The sequence below is a fragment of the Oncorhynchus kisutch genome, linkage group LG13, assembly GCF_002021735.2.
Source record: "Oncorhynchus kisutch isolate 150728-3 linkage group LG13, Okis_V2, whole genome shotgun sequence".
NCBI lineage: Eukaryota > Metazoa > Chordata > Actinopteri > Salmoniformes > Salmonidae > Oncorhynchus > Oncorhynchus kisutch.
In genome coordinates this window covers 62,731,615-62,747,524 of record NC_034186.2, presented here as the reverse complement: position 1 = coordinate 62,747,524, position 15,910 = coordinate 62,731,615, and the positions used below count along the sequence as shown (strand labels likewise).

Sequence of the window (15,910 nt, the reverse complement as noted above, 5' to 3'; positions counted from 1 at the left end):
ATTGATTGCATCACTGCCTGGGATGGCAAATGCTCAGCTTCCGACCGGAAGGCGCTACAGAGGGTAGTGCGAACGGCCCAGTACATCACTGGGGCCAAGCTTCCTGCCATCCAGGACCTCTATACCAGGCTGTGTCAGAGGAAGGCCCTAAATATTGTCAAAGACTCCAGACACCCTAGTCATAGACTGTTCTTTCTGCTGCTGTATGGCAAGCGGTACCAGAGTGCCAAGTCTAGGTCCAAGAGGCTTCTAAACAGCTTCTACCCCCAAGCCATAAGTCTCCTGAACATCTAATCAAATGGCTACCCGGACTATTTGCATTGCCCCCCATCCCCCTCTTTTACGCCGCTGCATGTACATATTACCCCAACCCGGTGCCCCCACACATTGACTCTGTACCGGTACACCCCCTGTATATAAGCTCAGCAAAAAAAGAAACATCCTTTCACTGTCAACTAAAAAGATTTGATTTAGTTGATAGTTAGCATGAAAAAATAACGATTAAATATGTTTATTGATTACGAAAAACAGATTTCCCCTGATGAAGATGCCTCTGTTATTTTATGTCGTGGTGGAAATAGCTGTAACCATAAAACACTGGTATGTGGACTCCTACTGTTTAATAACTCTCTCTCTCTACTGTTTATGTGTGCCGTACCTTTTGTAAGGAATTGTTCCATAAGTCAGTTTGTGCGTGTGTATAATATGTGTGTGTTCAGATGTAGGATCTTAATTTGAGCCAGTTTGGTACAGCAGGAAAGTAATCCTTCAAAAACAGGAAATGTTAATTATTATGTAGATTATAATGAAGGAACATTTTTGTAGGGGTTATGTTTTTCACAACGGGAAAATCAAGTCTGAAATTACTAAAGGGAAATTACAAACTTCAGATGCCTTTTAAACCTCAAAAACATTTCAAGTTTAAAATGTTGTGCATTGCAGGAAAGTTCTCCCGCAACAGGGTCATCAAATTATGATCCTACATGTGGGTGTGGGTGTGTAGCTGTACTCATTATTAATGAATGTGCCCTTGGGACAGTCAGGTGCTAACTAGGGGGCAGACATTAATTTTCCCACAGAACTGTGTGGGTGTGTGGCCTCGCCTCACATCATCAAGGTCATAGTGTACTAAGCCTCATGATAGATGCCATCTGTCTCTGATACAGATGTAGGATCTTTAGTTGATCACTCTTCTGTTGCTGCGAATTTTACTGCACAGCAGGAAATGCAAACTTGTAGGTTATTCAAGGTTTAAAAAGGCTTGATTTGCCCTAATAAAAAAAATATCAACCCCTGCAAAATATTTCCATGAATTATAATCCACATTGTAATTCACATTTCCTATTAATGCAGGATTATTTTCCTGGTGTAGCAAACTGGCTCAAATTAAGATCCTACATCTATAGTCTCCTCGCCCACAGGAACATGCAAAAGATGGACACGTTCCCGATTATTATAATGACCACCTTCCCCTGCGACAACACACATACAGCACACAAATACTATAGCCATACCTCCCCTTTGCTGCCACACAAACGCACACCCATATGCATGCACGTACTGAATGCACACGCACACACAAAGATGAGAACAATGGATCCACACACTCAATGTCTTTTTTCGATACATTTAGTAACCCTTAGGATACAGTTCTAAACACATCCAGTAGTTCTCTTCCCCAGTGTCTCCAGTTTCTCCATCTCTCTTTGTGTTCTTTGTCTGCTCTCTATTTCTTTGTTCCTCCATCAATACACGCTGAAATCCAGTTACCTGCTAGGCTCTCTCACTGTGTCAGGTATTCTCTTCTCCTCTTTTGTTTCCTCGCCACATCGCGCTCTCTACCTCTCTCTGGGGTTCTCTCTCTTCCCCCTGTATCCGTTTCTCCATCTGTCTGCTTCCCCCTCCCTTCATCCCAGACCCATTTTATTTCTTGCTTAGGTCTCTCTTTTTCTCCCTCACTCGTTTCAGCCTCCTGCTTTCGTGGGTCTTCCCCTCCAGGCCTCTCGCTCTTTCCTAGGTATCTCGGTTTCATTCTCTCTCCTTCCCTCTTACTCTCTCGGTTAGTAATCCTCCATCTCCTCTTAGGACATATATTTGTCTAGACAGTGTATACCTTCATAACTTCACTCCTTTTTGTTGGGTTTAGGCAGACTCTCCATGCTGCTCCTTGCTACTGATGATCTCGTCAAGCTGCTACACTTCACAGTGTAGCTATTCCATCACTATTTTTAATGTCTCTCATACGTGCTATGGGGATTGGTGACTGTGCTTGTTCACAAAGATCATTCTGAGGATATTTAATTACCCATTAGCTATCATTTTTTGTCACTATGCTGCTGATGTCATCTGAAATGAGAGAGACAACAGACAAGCTCATTGTTATGGCCCATTAACCAGGGCTCCGTCTCTCTCAGCCTCACTCTCTCTGCTACAGGGGACAGTAGCAAGCACACTCTCTCCCATAATAAGACCCCCCCCCCCTCTCCTCCTCTCCTAGAACAGAGGGACTGACCCTCTTCACGCATGACACAGGGTTAACTTGAAGGAGATCCTGGGCTGCCGCAGACCGATTGTGTAGCAAGCAAAGGCAAATGGCTTTGTTCCCCCTAGTGTATGTCCATGTGTTGACTACCACTAACTCTATTATGGCAGTCCACTTTCCTGTGACGTCGCAATACACACAGGACAGCCCTTCCTGCCTGACACACCTTGGTTTAGTTGGCTCAACTCGAATAAAGGCAGACTGCACAATGGGTTTTGATTGTTTACATATGTCATTTGAGGAACACAATCTCATTGGGGACCACTGGCATATGTCCCTGTAAATTTCAACCTATATCAATAGCGTCATGTTTACATTTTGTTTTCAGATTCAACTTAAGTTTCTGTATGCAGGTCATTCTAGTGTGATTATTCTGTGAATCTGTTGTATGCGTTTCTGTTCCTTTGTGCACTAATGACTTTCTATCGCATTAGTTAGTGATGTCATTCTGAGGTTAGTTGACCACTTATTCACCCTCTGATTAGACTGCGCTTATTTCGCTTCAGTGAGCTGACATCACACAATACAGTGCCTTGCAAAAGTATTCATCCCCCTTGGCGTTTTTCCCATTTTGTTGTATTACAACCTGTAATTTAAATCGATTTTTATCTGGATTTCATGTAATGGACATACACAAAATAGTCCAAATTGGTGAAGTGAAATGAAAACAACAACTTGTTTTTTAAAAAAATCTAAAAAATAAAAAAGACGGAAGAGTGGTGTGTGCATTTGTATTCACCCCTTTTGCTACGAAGCCCATAAGATCTGATGCAACCAATTACCTTCAGAAGTCACACAATTAGTTAGATTGCACACAGGCGGGCTTTATTTAAGAGTCACATGATCTGTCACATGATCTCAGTATATATACACCTGTTCTGAAAGGTCTAGAGTCTGCAACCCCACTAAGCAAGGGGCACCATGAAGACCAGGAGCTCTCCAAACAGGTCAGGGACAAAGTTGTGGAGAAGTACAGATCAGGGTTGGGTTATAAAAAAATATCAGAAACTTTGAACATCCCACGGAGCACCGTTAAATCCATTATTAAAAAATGGAAAGAATATGGCACCACAACAAACCTGCCAAGAGAGGGCTGCCCACCAAAACTCACAGACCAGGCAAGGAGGGCATTAATCAGAGAGGCAACAAAGAGACCAAAGATGAGGAAGGAGTTGCAAAGCTCCACAGCGGAGATTGGAGTATCTGTCCATAGGACCACTTTAAGCCGTACACTCCACAGAGCTGGTCTTTACGGAAGACTGTCCAGAAAAAGCCATTGCTTAAAGAAAAAAATAAGCAAACACGTTTGGTGTTTGCCAAAAGGCATGTGGGAGACTCCCCAAACATATGGAAGATGGTACTCTGGTCAGATAAGACTACAATTGAGCTTTTTGGCCATCAGGGAAAATGCTATGTCTGGCACAAACTCAACACCTCTCATCACCCTGAGAACCCCATCCCCACAGTGAAGCATGGTGGGGGCAGCATCATGCTGTGGGGATGTTTTTCATCGGCAGGGACTGGGAAACTGGTCAGAATTGAAGGAATGATGGATGGTGCTAAATACAAGAAAATTGTTGAGAAACCTGTTTCAGTCTTCCTAGAGATTTGATACTGGGATGGAGGTTCACCTTCCAGCAGGACTATGACCCTAAGCATGTTGCTAAAGCAACACTCGAGTGGTTTATGGGGAAACATTTAAATGTCTTGGAATAGCCTAGTCAAAGCCCAGACCTCAATCCAATTGAGAATCGGTGGTATGACGTAAATGCTGTACACCAGCGGAACCCATCCAACTTGAAGGAGCTGGAGCAGTTTTGCCTTGAAGAATGGGCAAAAATTCCAGTGGCTAGATGTGCCAAGCTTATAGAGACATACCCCAAGAGACTTGCAGCTGCAATTGCTGCAAAAGGTGTCTCTACAAAGTTTTGACTTTGGGAGGGGCGTGGGAATGCACGCTTAAGCTACATTTTTGTGTCTTATTTCCGGTTTGTTTCACAAGAAAAATATTTTGTATCTTCAAAGTGGAAGTGTAAATCAAGTGCATGTTGTGTAAATCAAATTATACAAACAAAATCCATTTTAATTGCAGGTTGTAAGGCAACAAAATAGGAAAAATGCCAAGGGGCGTGAATACTTTCGCAAGCCACTGTATACCCTGGGTTGAAAGTGTGTCGGCAAAAATAATACATAAACAGAGGAGAGGAGAGGACACACCCAAAGCTATTCAGTCAACCGGAACAAGGATCAGCCAAGCTTGTTAGTGTCTGGCTGTAATAACTTATGACTACACTGTGTGGATAATGAGTTACTTAAGGGAGAGCAATAATGGGCCTTCACATCAAAACAAAGCATTATCGTTTATGAGCTACATTATGTGCAATATGTGTTGAATGAATTTTTAGTCTTAGTGCATTTATAAAAAAAATAGATTATTGAACACTTATTTGTTATAAGTTAATAAACATTTATGTTTACAGTGTCTATGCTATAGTTACCAGTCATATAGTTACTAGAAAGCCTATGGTTCAAATTCCTAGTTGATCAGTACTTCCCACTGGGCACAGACGTAATTTCAATGTCTTTGTTTTGATTTACATTTTGTTGAGTTGCCAACTAACGTGAATTCAATGTGAAATCAACAAAAAATGTAACCATGTCATTGGATTTAGATTAAACGTTGGCTAGAAAAAAGACGGAATTCCCTTACGTTGATGACTTTTTGCAAATCCAATCAGTTTTCCACGTTGATTAAAAACCTCTGTGGGCTGCAATCCCATTAATGGGATGATATGACAACAGCCAGTGAAAGTGCAGGGCGCCAAATTCAAAACAACAGGAATCTCATAATTAAAATTCCTCAAACATACATGTATTTTATACTGTTTTAAAGGTAGTCTTGTTGTTAATCCCACCAGTGATGCGAAAGCATCACAAACAATTATGTTAGGTCACCACCAAGCCACAGAAAAACACAGCCATTTTCCCAGCCAAAGAGAGGAGTCACAAAAAGCACAAATAGAGATAAAATGAATCACTAACCTTTGATGATCTTCATCAGATGACACTCATAGGACTTCATGTTACACAATACATTGTTTGATAAAGTTCATATTTATATCAGAAAATCTGAGCTTACATTGGCGCGTTACATTCACTAGTTCCAAAAATATCCAGTGATTTTTACATAGCAACATCAATTCAACAGAAGTACTCATCATAAATGTAGATGATAATACAAGTTATACAAATGGAATTATAGATATATCTGTCCTTAATGCAACCGCTGTGTCAGATTTCGAAAAAACTTTACGGAAAAAGCAAACCATGCAATAATCTGAGACGGCGCTTAGAACAATCAAGTCAAATTAGCTGCCATGTTGTAGTCAACATAAACCATAAATGAAATATTGTTAAATATTGCCTTACCTTTGATGATCTTCATCAGAATGTACTCCCAGGAATCCCAGGTCCACAATAAATGCTTGATTTGTTCGATAATGTCTGTTATTTATGTCCAATTAGCTACTTTTGTTAGCGCGTTTGGTAAACATATCCAAACGTTCGTTCTGGTCAGCGTTACATTTCAGAAACATTTCAAACTAAGTACAGAATCAATCATTAGGATGTTTTTATCATTAATCTTCAATAAAGTTCCAACCGGAGTATTCCTTTGCGTCTTCAGGAACCATGGAACGCAGGTCGCTATCATGTGAAATGCGGGTGACCAGGAAATGGCTGACTGCCAGACACCTGATTCCTTCTGCTGTCATTCAGTCCCACAACACAGTAGAAGCCTCATTCAAATTTCTATAGACGGTTGACATCTAGTGGAAGCCCTGGGAAGTACAACTTCATTAATATCTCAAGGGGATTTCATTGGGAACTGTGTTGAATAGATGACAACCTCAGATTTCTCACTTCCTGTTTTGATTTCTCCTCAGGTTTTTGCCTGCCATATGAGTTCTGTTATACTCACAGACATCATTCAAACAGTTTTAGAAACTTCAGAGTGTTTTCTATCCAATACTACTAATAATATGCATATATTAGCAACTGAGACTGAGGAGCAGGCCGTTTACTTTGGGCACCTTATTCATCCAAGCTACTCAATACTGCCCCCCAAACATAAGAAGTTAAACTTCATCACATTGAATTTTGGTGTTAAAATGATATGGAAACAATGTAGAATCAACAAGTATTTACCCAGTGGGTTGTCACTGTTCTTTACTTAACCTACATTCACTACATATCCAGCTATATGACAAAAAAAATGCCTAAAATGTCTGCTTTGTCAGTCAGACTGGACAAAATTGGACAAAATTGTTTGCAACGCAAAGCCATGGTGTTGATCTGTGTCAAAGAAGTCTACAAGGCTGTCTGAGAAGCCCGGATCTAAGATTATGAACAACAACTTTGTCCTTCCCCTCCAACTGTAGTGTTGCTATGCTCTCAACTCACCAACCCCAGTCTCCATGCTCTCCTCTGGCTCCACTGCCTTTTCCATGAAACAGGAAGTCAGTATAATGAACTTCCGGTGTGTGATGTCAGCACTGAAGCACTAGCATAGACAATTTGGTAGAAAACAGATTACTGAAACAAAAACTGCTTTTTACAAAAATGTTTGGACTGTGTATACAAACCCATTTCCAAACAACGTTTTTCGACACTGTGAGTTTTGTTTCTCCCTTTCCTATTTAGTTTTGTTGTGTCTGAGTCTCTGGGGCTGTTTGGTTGCAGGAAGGGGAGTGAATGACATGTATTCATAGAAGCTTTTAATAGAGGGACCAAAAGTGAGCACATTTTCTCTGGCTCAGGCATCTGCACATGAGTTCAGTCCCCTGAAAACAACAGATGCCAATATCACAGTCTGAAGGGGAACAGAGACTTCATGAGTCTTGACACTTTCAGATAGCACCCTTCATAGATATAGAAAGGGAAGAATCTATATGGCTCTCTGTCCATCTCATCTGAAACTCCTCTGACCTCATCTGTCATGGCAGCCCAGTAAAGTGCATGCTAGACTTTGTAGAAGTGTCATGATAAATATGAAGTGTTTATTGTTGCGGCAGGAAAACTGGTTGACGCCTGGAAACTGACTCATCAGAAATGGACTTGTGGCATAAAAACATTTTGACAATTGCTTTAAATAGTCATTTCCATTCTATTTATTATATACTGAACAAAAATATAAACTCAACATGTAAAGTTTTGGTCCCATGTTTCATGAGCTGATTTGAAAGATCCCAGAAATGTTCCATACGCACAAAAAGTATTTCTGCCTAATAAAACCCGTTTGTGGGGGAAAACTCATTCTGATTGGCTGGGCCTGGCTCCCCAGTGGGTGGGCCTTGCTCCCAAGTGGGTGGGCCTATGCCCTCCCAGGCCCACCCATGGCTTCATCCCGGCCAGTCATGTGAAATCCATAAATTAGGGCCTAATGAATTGTTTCAATTGACCTATTTCCTTCTATGAACTGTAACCCAGTAAAATCTTTGAAATTGTTGCATGTTGCGTTATATTTTTGCTCAGTATATGTCTTTGCATACACACAGAACTCAATGTTAACTGCCTAGCACTGTGTATCTGCATCTATTTGGCTAGATTCTCGGTCATGCCAACCTCTTGGTTAACCATTAGCATCAATAAAGCCAGATCCCAGCAGCATACCCAAGCTTCATTGCTTACAGTAAACTAATTAGGTCACTTCCTTCCATCTAAAAAAAGTAATACATGCCACTTTATATAGACACAGTGCCAGTCTAAGAAGAATTTACAAAACAAAGGATTAGCCATGCTACACAATGGCTGGCTGAATTTGGCCAAAGGTGCTCTTCAACCACTAAGAGACAAAGGCTACGATAGACTCCCCCATCCAAAATAACAAGGAACGTTGCCCTCATCATACATTTTTCTGATCACTCCCCTATAGCAGGTTTATTGACCTTCTGGTTGTTTGTGTTGTTCACCACAACAGCATGTTAACAGCTCTTTTATCTCTGTGTCTTATCTGTCTGGGGTCAGAGTTCAGACTGGGATACTGTTATATGGCATAGTGGTGGTTAAGGTTGAGGCTTGTGACCTGAGGGCATACTGGTTCGTAATCCCCAGGTGAGAATTGTATACTGCTTTTATGGCCTTGTGCAGGATACTCATTCTCTGTAGACGCACATGTCTAAAGTATCTCATTTTAGATTGAAACATGGACATATAAATACAGGCGTAATCTTGGTTCAACATCCTGTTTGGTGATGATAGCCTTTTTTTCAGTGTACAAAGTTCAAAGTGATATTTCCCCTAGTGCGTTTTTCCGTAACACAATCAAACATTCCGTAGTACGTGTTTGATTGAATCCCAAGCCCTTCGTCTGATCATCACTGAGAAGTTGATCCTATAAAGTTTGTACATCCAGATAGGGTGTTATCTTAGTGGGTTTGTTGGTCTTGTGGTGGGGGGATGACGTCTGACGGTGGTAGGGTCATGGATCCTAGAGGCCTCCTTAGGCTGATTAACTCAACACACTGTGATGTGGTCTCCTCTCAGACTGGCCAGGAGCACGGGAGAGGCAGTTTAATAAACAAGTCGACTACAGAGTTTTAGCATTAGCTCTCCTCTGGCAGCTATCTGATACAGGGGAATCATATGAGAGAGGAGGTAGAGGAGCAGGGGAGAGGGACTATACATTGAGTGAGCAAAAAATTAAGAACAGCTGCTCTTTCCATGACATAGACTGACCAGGTGAAAGCTATGATCCATTATTGATGTTACATTGATGTCGAATCCATGTAGATGAAGGGGAGGAGACCGGTTAAAGAAGGGTTTTTAAGCCTTGAAACAATTGAGACATGGATTGTGTGTGTGCCATTCAGAGGGTGAATGGGCAAGACAAAATATTTAAGTGCCTTTTGAACGGGTATGTTAATAGGTGCCAGGCGCACCGGTTTGAGTGTGTCAAGAACTGCAACGCTGTTAGGTTTTTCATGCTTAACATTTTCCCGTGTGCATCAAGAATGGTCCACCACCCAAAGGACACCCAGCCAACTTAACACAACTGTGGGAAGCATCCCTGTGGAACGCTTTCGACACCTTGAGTTCATGTCCTGACTTGAGGCAGTTGTGAGGGCAAAAGAGGGTTCAACTCAATATTAGGAAGGTGTTCCTAATGTATTGTACACTCAGTGTATATCCATTTTCAGAAATGTTGGTAAATGATCTTTTATTGTTTTATAGAAATGATGAAAGAGATTGGAGTGTTTTTTCACTATCTATTCACGGTATGGTGGTGTTCAATGATAGACATGTATTTGTTTAAAATCTATCTATCACCTGATGGTTTCATTTCAGAGAGACAAATAATAATGTTTTTTCTTTGCAAAATGCTGCTTAACCACCTCACTCTGAGAGAAATAAGTGCCACTGCTAGGTTAAAAGAACTGTACAAAGGATGCATTTGGGGCATCAATATTAAAAAAAAGGAATGTTTTTTTCCCCCAATAGAGTTATAATTAATCTGTATGTAAAACATTTACATTTTACATTTGATTAATTTAGCAGGTGCTCTTAAGTGCATTCATTTATATATATTTTTTATTTATTTAACCTTTTATTTAACTAGGCAAGTCCCTTAGCTTGGCACATACCAATACAAATATACAAGATATGAACATTCTATTCCAGCTAAACACATTTTCATACACATCTAAAATCTATGAATAAAAAATCTGAGAACAGTAATATTTTACACACACATGACGGTACCCAGAAGCAATCATTTCTGATAAACATTTGTGGATATAGCGTTTTGGAAATATACTCTTCATTTCTTCATAGTACGTAATTTCCCAGTCTTACTTCCTAGCCTTTTGCTTGTGATATGGCTATTGTCATGCCAATAAAGACATTTGAATTGAGTAGAGGGCGAGAGAGACAAAATAGAGAGAGAGTAAGAAGGCCTTGTCCTCTGCTCATCCACCAAACAGTGTAAATTCCTCAGTGGGGTAAGGTTAGATATCTGGAAGGCTTGGGCAGAGGTTAAGTCTGTGGCCTAATCCGCCCCTTAAAAGTATCTACTAATCCCTGGTCTATAACAGCAGCTTCTCTCTTCCTCCCCACTGCCCCGCCCTCTTTTCATTAAAAAGTCATTACACCCATTTGGTAACAATTTACCAGCAGCGCCGCTCTTCATAAACTGCATTGTGGCATTCTTTCCCTCAATTAAATGCTCTTAGCAATCTCACTCACTCTTCTCACTCTCTCTTCCTATCGCTCACTATCTATTTTTCTCGTCTTTCACACCATTCCCTATCCGCCCTGAGTCCGATGATTCTAATCCAGTCTGTTAATCCACTATAGAGGAGCGTGATAAGGAGGGTAGGATAGAGAGAGACAAGAAGAGAGGAATCGAGAGAGAAAGAGGGAAGGGGAGAGAGATGGAGCGAGTGTGTGAGAGCGATGGATAGGGGGAGGGGGAAATTCAGTCAGTGTGCCAGATATCTAGTGTAAGAGTCAGTTCTATAGAAAAAGGTCTTAATAAGGTGGTCTTGGCTGATAGAGCAGACTGTGCATTAATAATAGTGAGGGAGGCAGTTTGGTAACAGTCGACTAACCTACCTCTGCTCTGCGGGGGACAGAGTGGATTAGAGCATGCTGCCGCAGTGCTCATCCTACCGCCATTAAAGCCAGCCCACCTCAGACATACTGTACAGGAGTTGCTAGGCGATGGACGCTACATGGATGCAGTTAAACTCTATGGATGAATTCTACCGAGAAGCTTAGAAAGATTTACCAAGCATTGGCTTGGTGCCCAGTGCCAAATTGTGCACCTGTTTCCTTCCTCTTCAAAATGGAGTGAATGTAAATGTGGGTTAGTGTGTTTAGACATGAGGGTCTGTAAGGGGAGCCAGTGTCCTGGACCAGTGTCCTGGACTGTCTCACCTCATTCCACCGTCATTACAGCGTCACAACTGTAGCTAGTCATCACACCAGCATGTTGCATGTGTCAGTGTGTCCTATATGTCCTTACCCTTGAGTCTCTTTCCACCATTTTCACCTCAGATCAAAATCTTGGCGGGTTGCCTTTTTAATTAGCTAACGTAAATGGATGGGTTTGAACTCCTCTCCCTTCTACTTTCACTCCATCCATCCCTCCATTCCTCTCTGCTTTCTTTCCTTTGGGTGTGTTTTACATACCCCTGAGATGGTGACATGTCCTGAATGAGTTCCTCACAATGGGGGCCCCCGGGCCTTTTGTTTAGGTTCTCAAAGGAACCCCTGACAAATCCTTCTTTTAGTTATTTCTCTTCCTCTTTCCGATAACGTTATAGTTGTGTGGCACGTTCCGGTGAGCGGGTTAAACCCCTCTGCTGCCCATCATGATAAACCAACAGGGTGAGCTTTCCTTATGTGTACGTCAAGGGTCTGAAGTCTACACTCTTAGAGAGAACTGCTTTGTTGATCATGTCCTCTCAATATTTTAGAAAATACAGTACAACCAGTATCGAAGGGCATCATTTCAGATAATAGACATGTTGTGTATTTGAAAACAGCTTTTGTTCTGTTTGTTTTGGTAGCATTAGCAGTTGTGGTGATGCACAAGGATTATTTGACATGGAATACCATTTTGAGTCATTTCAAAACAAATTTGATGGCAGAGTTATCCTCTTGAACATAAATAATTGCCTAAAGTGCTTACTGAGAACCTACTGGAAGCACCTGTAAGTCATATACTCTCGCTACAGTGGATACACAACCTCATCGTAACGCCACGTGTTGTTGAGTTGATAATTAGCTGAGAGCTAAAAAAACTGAGAGTGACAAAGCCACTGAAGATGGACTACTTTGTCTGTGTTCACAACATCAGGAGATTAGTTTGTGACTAAAAGGCCACCGGCTGTGAAAAGCTGTTTGGTACCTGATTATTCTGCTGACTTAGCAGCACGGCCAGAGTCACAACCAGCAGCATAGACTGGTGCTCTGGTCTGGACACAGACAGACAGGCTGGCATTAAAATGTGTGGTATAAAATAAGGCACCATGCTAGGAACAGCTGGATATTACATAGGCAAAGTAACACCGGAACATTCACATTTGAGTCACACCTACACAATTGCAAATGCACGCACATGCACCTACACTAATTAGCATAGTACACGCACACACACATTCTTAGATGCACAAGGACACACGCACTCGCAATTGCTAACATGCACACGGAATACACTCTCACGCTGAATGCGCTTGAGTTATGCTGAGGCAGCATGGAGAGCCCTGTAGTGTAACAACGAGATTAAAGACAGTCCCCAGGCTGTCAATCTCCCTGAGTGGGAGGGAGAGAGAAATACTATTCCTGAAAACACCACATTTACAATTCCTCATGCACCAGCTGTCCTCATTCAGTGAAACTTACTCTATGAAACAAAGTGCATGCTGCATATACAGTATGAGGAGACCTGAGCACCAGACAAGCATCTCACAGCTGTGGAATATCCAGAACGGTTGACAGTGTGAGATGAGCGAGAGTGGCTTTTTTTTTAAACAGTTAACATCCACAGATTGCATCGGTTGGCGCTGATTTGTGTCTTTGGTTACAGAACAAAGAGAAGGAGCGGATGAAGGAGAGGGAAAAGGAGGCGCGGGAGCGGGAGGCGCGCTACAGCAACGGCCACCTCTTCACTTCCCTCACCGTGTCTGCCACCACCCTCTGTTCCGCCTGCAACAAAAGCATCACCGCTAAAGAGGCCCTCAGCTGCCCCAGTGAGTACCACACACACACACACACTATTGTAGGCAGTACATACACTCACAAGGCCCAGACAAAAGCCTAATGTCATTAGCGATAACATTATCGGGGTATTGGTGTATTGATGCATCACCAGATCAGTGGACCAACAGACATCTTGCCCCAGGGTTGTCATATTGGAGGGAGAGAGGGAGAGATTAGTGACTGTCTAGTGTAAAGGGGGGGGGGGGATTGCTTTGGAAGAGAAAGGGTGATCAAAAGAACAGCAGGAGAGAGAGATTGGAGCTAGAAAAAGAAGATTCAAACAATAAGGGTAGAGAGAGAGATGGGGTAGGACGTGTGGGTCAATAAAGGTAGAAGAAACAAATGAGCCAAAGAGTTGGATCAAAAGAGGGAAGGAAACACACAGTGAATAGCAGGGGAGCGAAAAGGAGAGGGGATTCCTCCTGCACCCTCTCAATGTTTTTCTTTGCTCCCTCCCTCCTTCCCTTCTTTCTCTCCTTCCTTCCCTCCTTTTGAGAATCAATCAGCTGTTGACTTCTAGGAGAACCCTCTCCCTTCCCCTGCCCAGACAATAGTGTTAGTGTGTGGGGAGCACAGATCAGATGGCCTGCCCCTCTCTCCACTCGCCTGGAGGAACAGCTGGGTGGAGGGAAGGAGGGAGGAGTGGGAGGGAAGGAGGGAGGAGTGGGAGGGAGGGAGGAGTGGGAGCGAGCGAGGGAGGGAGGGAGACTCCAGGGCAAACAGGGAAAACAAATAGAGGAAGATCCAGAGAGAAGGGTGGACAGATAAAGAGAGCAGAAAGAGGGGGAAAGACAGGGGTAGAAGGAAGAGGTGGAGGTAGAGGAGAACATATTGAGTGAAAAGGCTCCTCAGGGGCCATCAGTTCTCAGGTCAAGAGAGACCGAGGGGGAGGGAGAGAGAGATATTAGTTAACAAACAAGTGAACCAGAAAGACGAGAGTAGGAGACGAAACCATATGGATGATGCATGATGACACTAACAGACAGAGAGGAGTTTGCCTGAGATAGAAAGAGGAAGTCCATACTGAGAATTGTGTTTTTGTTTTGCTTACCCCATTTTGAAACGAGCGTTACACCATGCAACAACACTACACTGTCCCCACAGCAACATCAAAGACAATTTAATTGACTGTCATAGTCGATTGAGATGTGTATTTATCATTAAATCAATCCAAACGTACATTCCTAAAGGGAAAGAGGGATGCCTTTTGTCTTATCAAACCCAATTACCTATTTTGATTGAATATTGATGTATGGATGAAGTTCATTGTCCTTCAAGTTGAGGAAATAGCTGCTCCATCTTCGACCTCGTTACCTTGACCCCTACAGCTCTGAAGACGAGGTTCAAAGAGAGAGAGATAAAAGAGAAGAGAGAGAGACAGACAGACAGAGAGAGAAGGGGAGCACAGGGGGAGGGGTACAGTGGGGCATGGGGGTGGGGGTGGGGGTGGGAGAGGGAAGGCTCTTGGCATGGGGTGTGATTACACATGTCTGCTGCCAAAGAGTGGTGTGTGTATGCCCGTGTATGTGTGTTTGTGAGTGTGCGCCTGTGTGTGTGAGTGAGTGATTATGAGTATTGTGTGTGTGTGTGTGAGTGAGTGAGTGAGTGAGTGGTTATGAGTATTGTGTGTGTGTGAGAGAGTTCCGGTACTTGAGAATGAGAGAGACGGTGGGCACAGAGATTGCAGTGGGGGGTAAGGGGTACACCAGCTGTAGTTTAGATAGAACACATAGGCTATTGATTTGGGTTGGGGGCATAATTATATTCACAGGGTCAGGTCTGGGTGTGTATGTGTGCGTATTGGGCTGAAGGGGGCATGAATACATTATCATTGTAAACTACACCGGAGGTGAGAGAGGGGGCGAGATACAGATGGAGATGGAGAGAACGGGAATAGAAACAGAGTGGATGCCTACTGTAAGTAGGAGGGACTGAGGTGTGAGCCGGCTGTGAGACTATTTCAGGTTGGGAATTCCCTTAGTGTTGGATTCTCTATTCATATATTCAAGCCAGTTAAGCCAGTTAAGGTATTTTTAGTCTAGAGTCTGTTTGATTTAGATTAGATTTAGATTCAATAAGAATCTAAATTGGTTTAGGCAACATGCCTTGGGTCAGTCATAGTCAGTTTGTCTGAACTCAACTAATATTTTTCACAGTTTTACCTTTTCAGTTTGCTAATATGTTATAATTAGATGCAACACAACTATTAGACCTGTAAGACTCAATATAGAGATGGAGAATGACAAAGTAGCTATAGTGTAACTACAGTACAGAATGCAGGTTTAGGAGATTATACAGTAGGTCTATGATGAAGCCCACTGTCTGTTGAGAGAGGGGCTTTTCTCTTTGTTTGGTGGATCTGAAACAGCCCCCCCCCCCCCCCCCCCCCCTCTTGCCCCAATACACAGCTGCTACCACCCTCCCCGACTGTAATCTGGAAATAGTGCATCTGGTAGTTGGAGTGTGGGAGATTAACAAGCAATCTGCCACACTGACGTGTGTTAACACACACATACACACACATATGCATGCACACATAGACGCACACACATGCACGCACACATAGGCAGGTCAGCACGAACGAATGCACACAGACACACTCCCAAT

The 15,910-nt window shown here is 42.6% G+C and overlaps 1 protein-coding gene across 4 annotated transcripts in view; it reads left to right on the top strand.

Moving 5' to 3' along the window:
- LOC109903561 (rho guanine nucleotide exchange factor 2) overlaps nt 1–15,910 on the top strand; it is a 57,325-nt gene that overhangs the window by 27,411 nt on the left and 14,004 nt on the right. For all 4 annotated transcript variants that reach the window (XM_031786857.1, XM_031786856.1, XM_031786859.1 and 1 more), the window contains one exon: nt 13,131–13,293. In XM_031786857.1, coding sequence (XP_031642717.1) covers nt 13,131–13,293 — 163 coding nt within the window. The remainder of the gene's footprint in view (nt 1–13,130; nt 13,294–15,910) is intronic.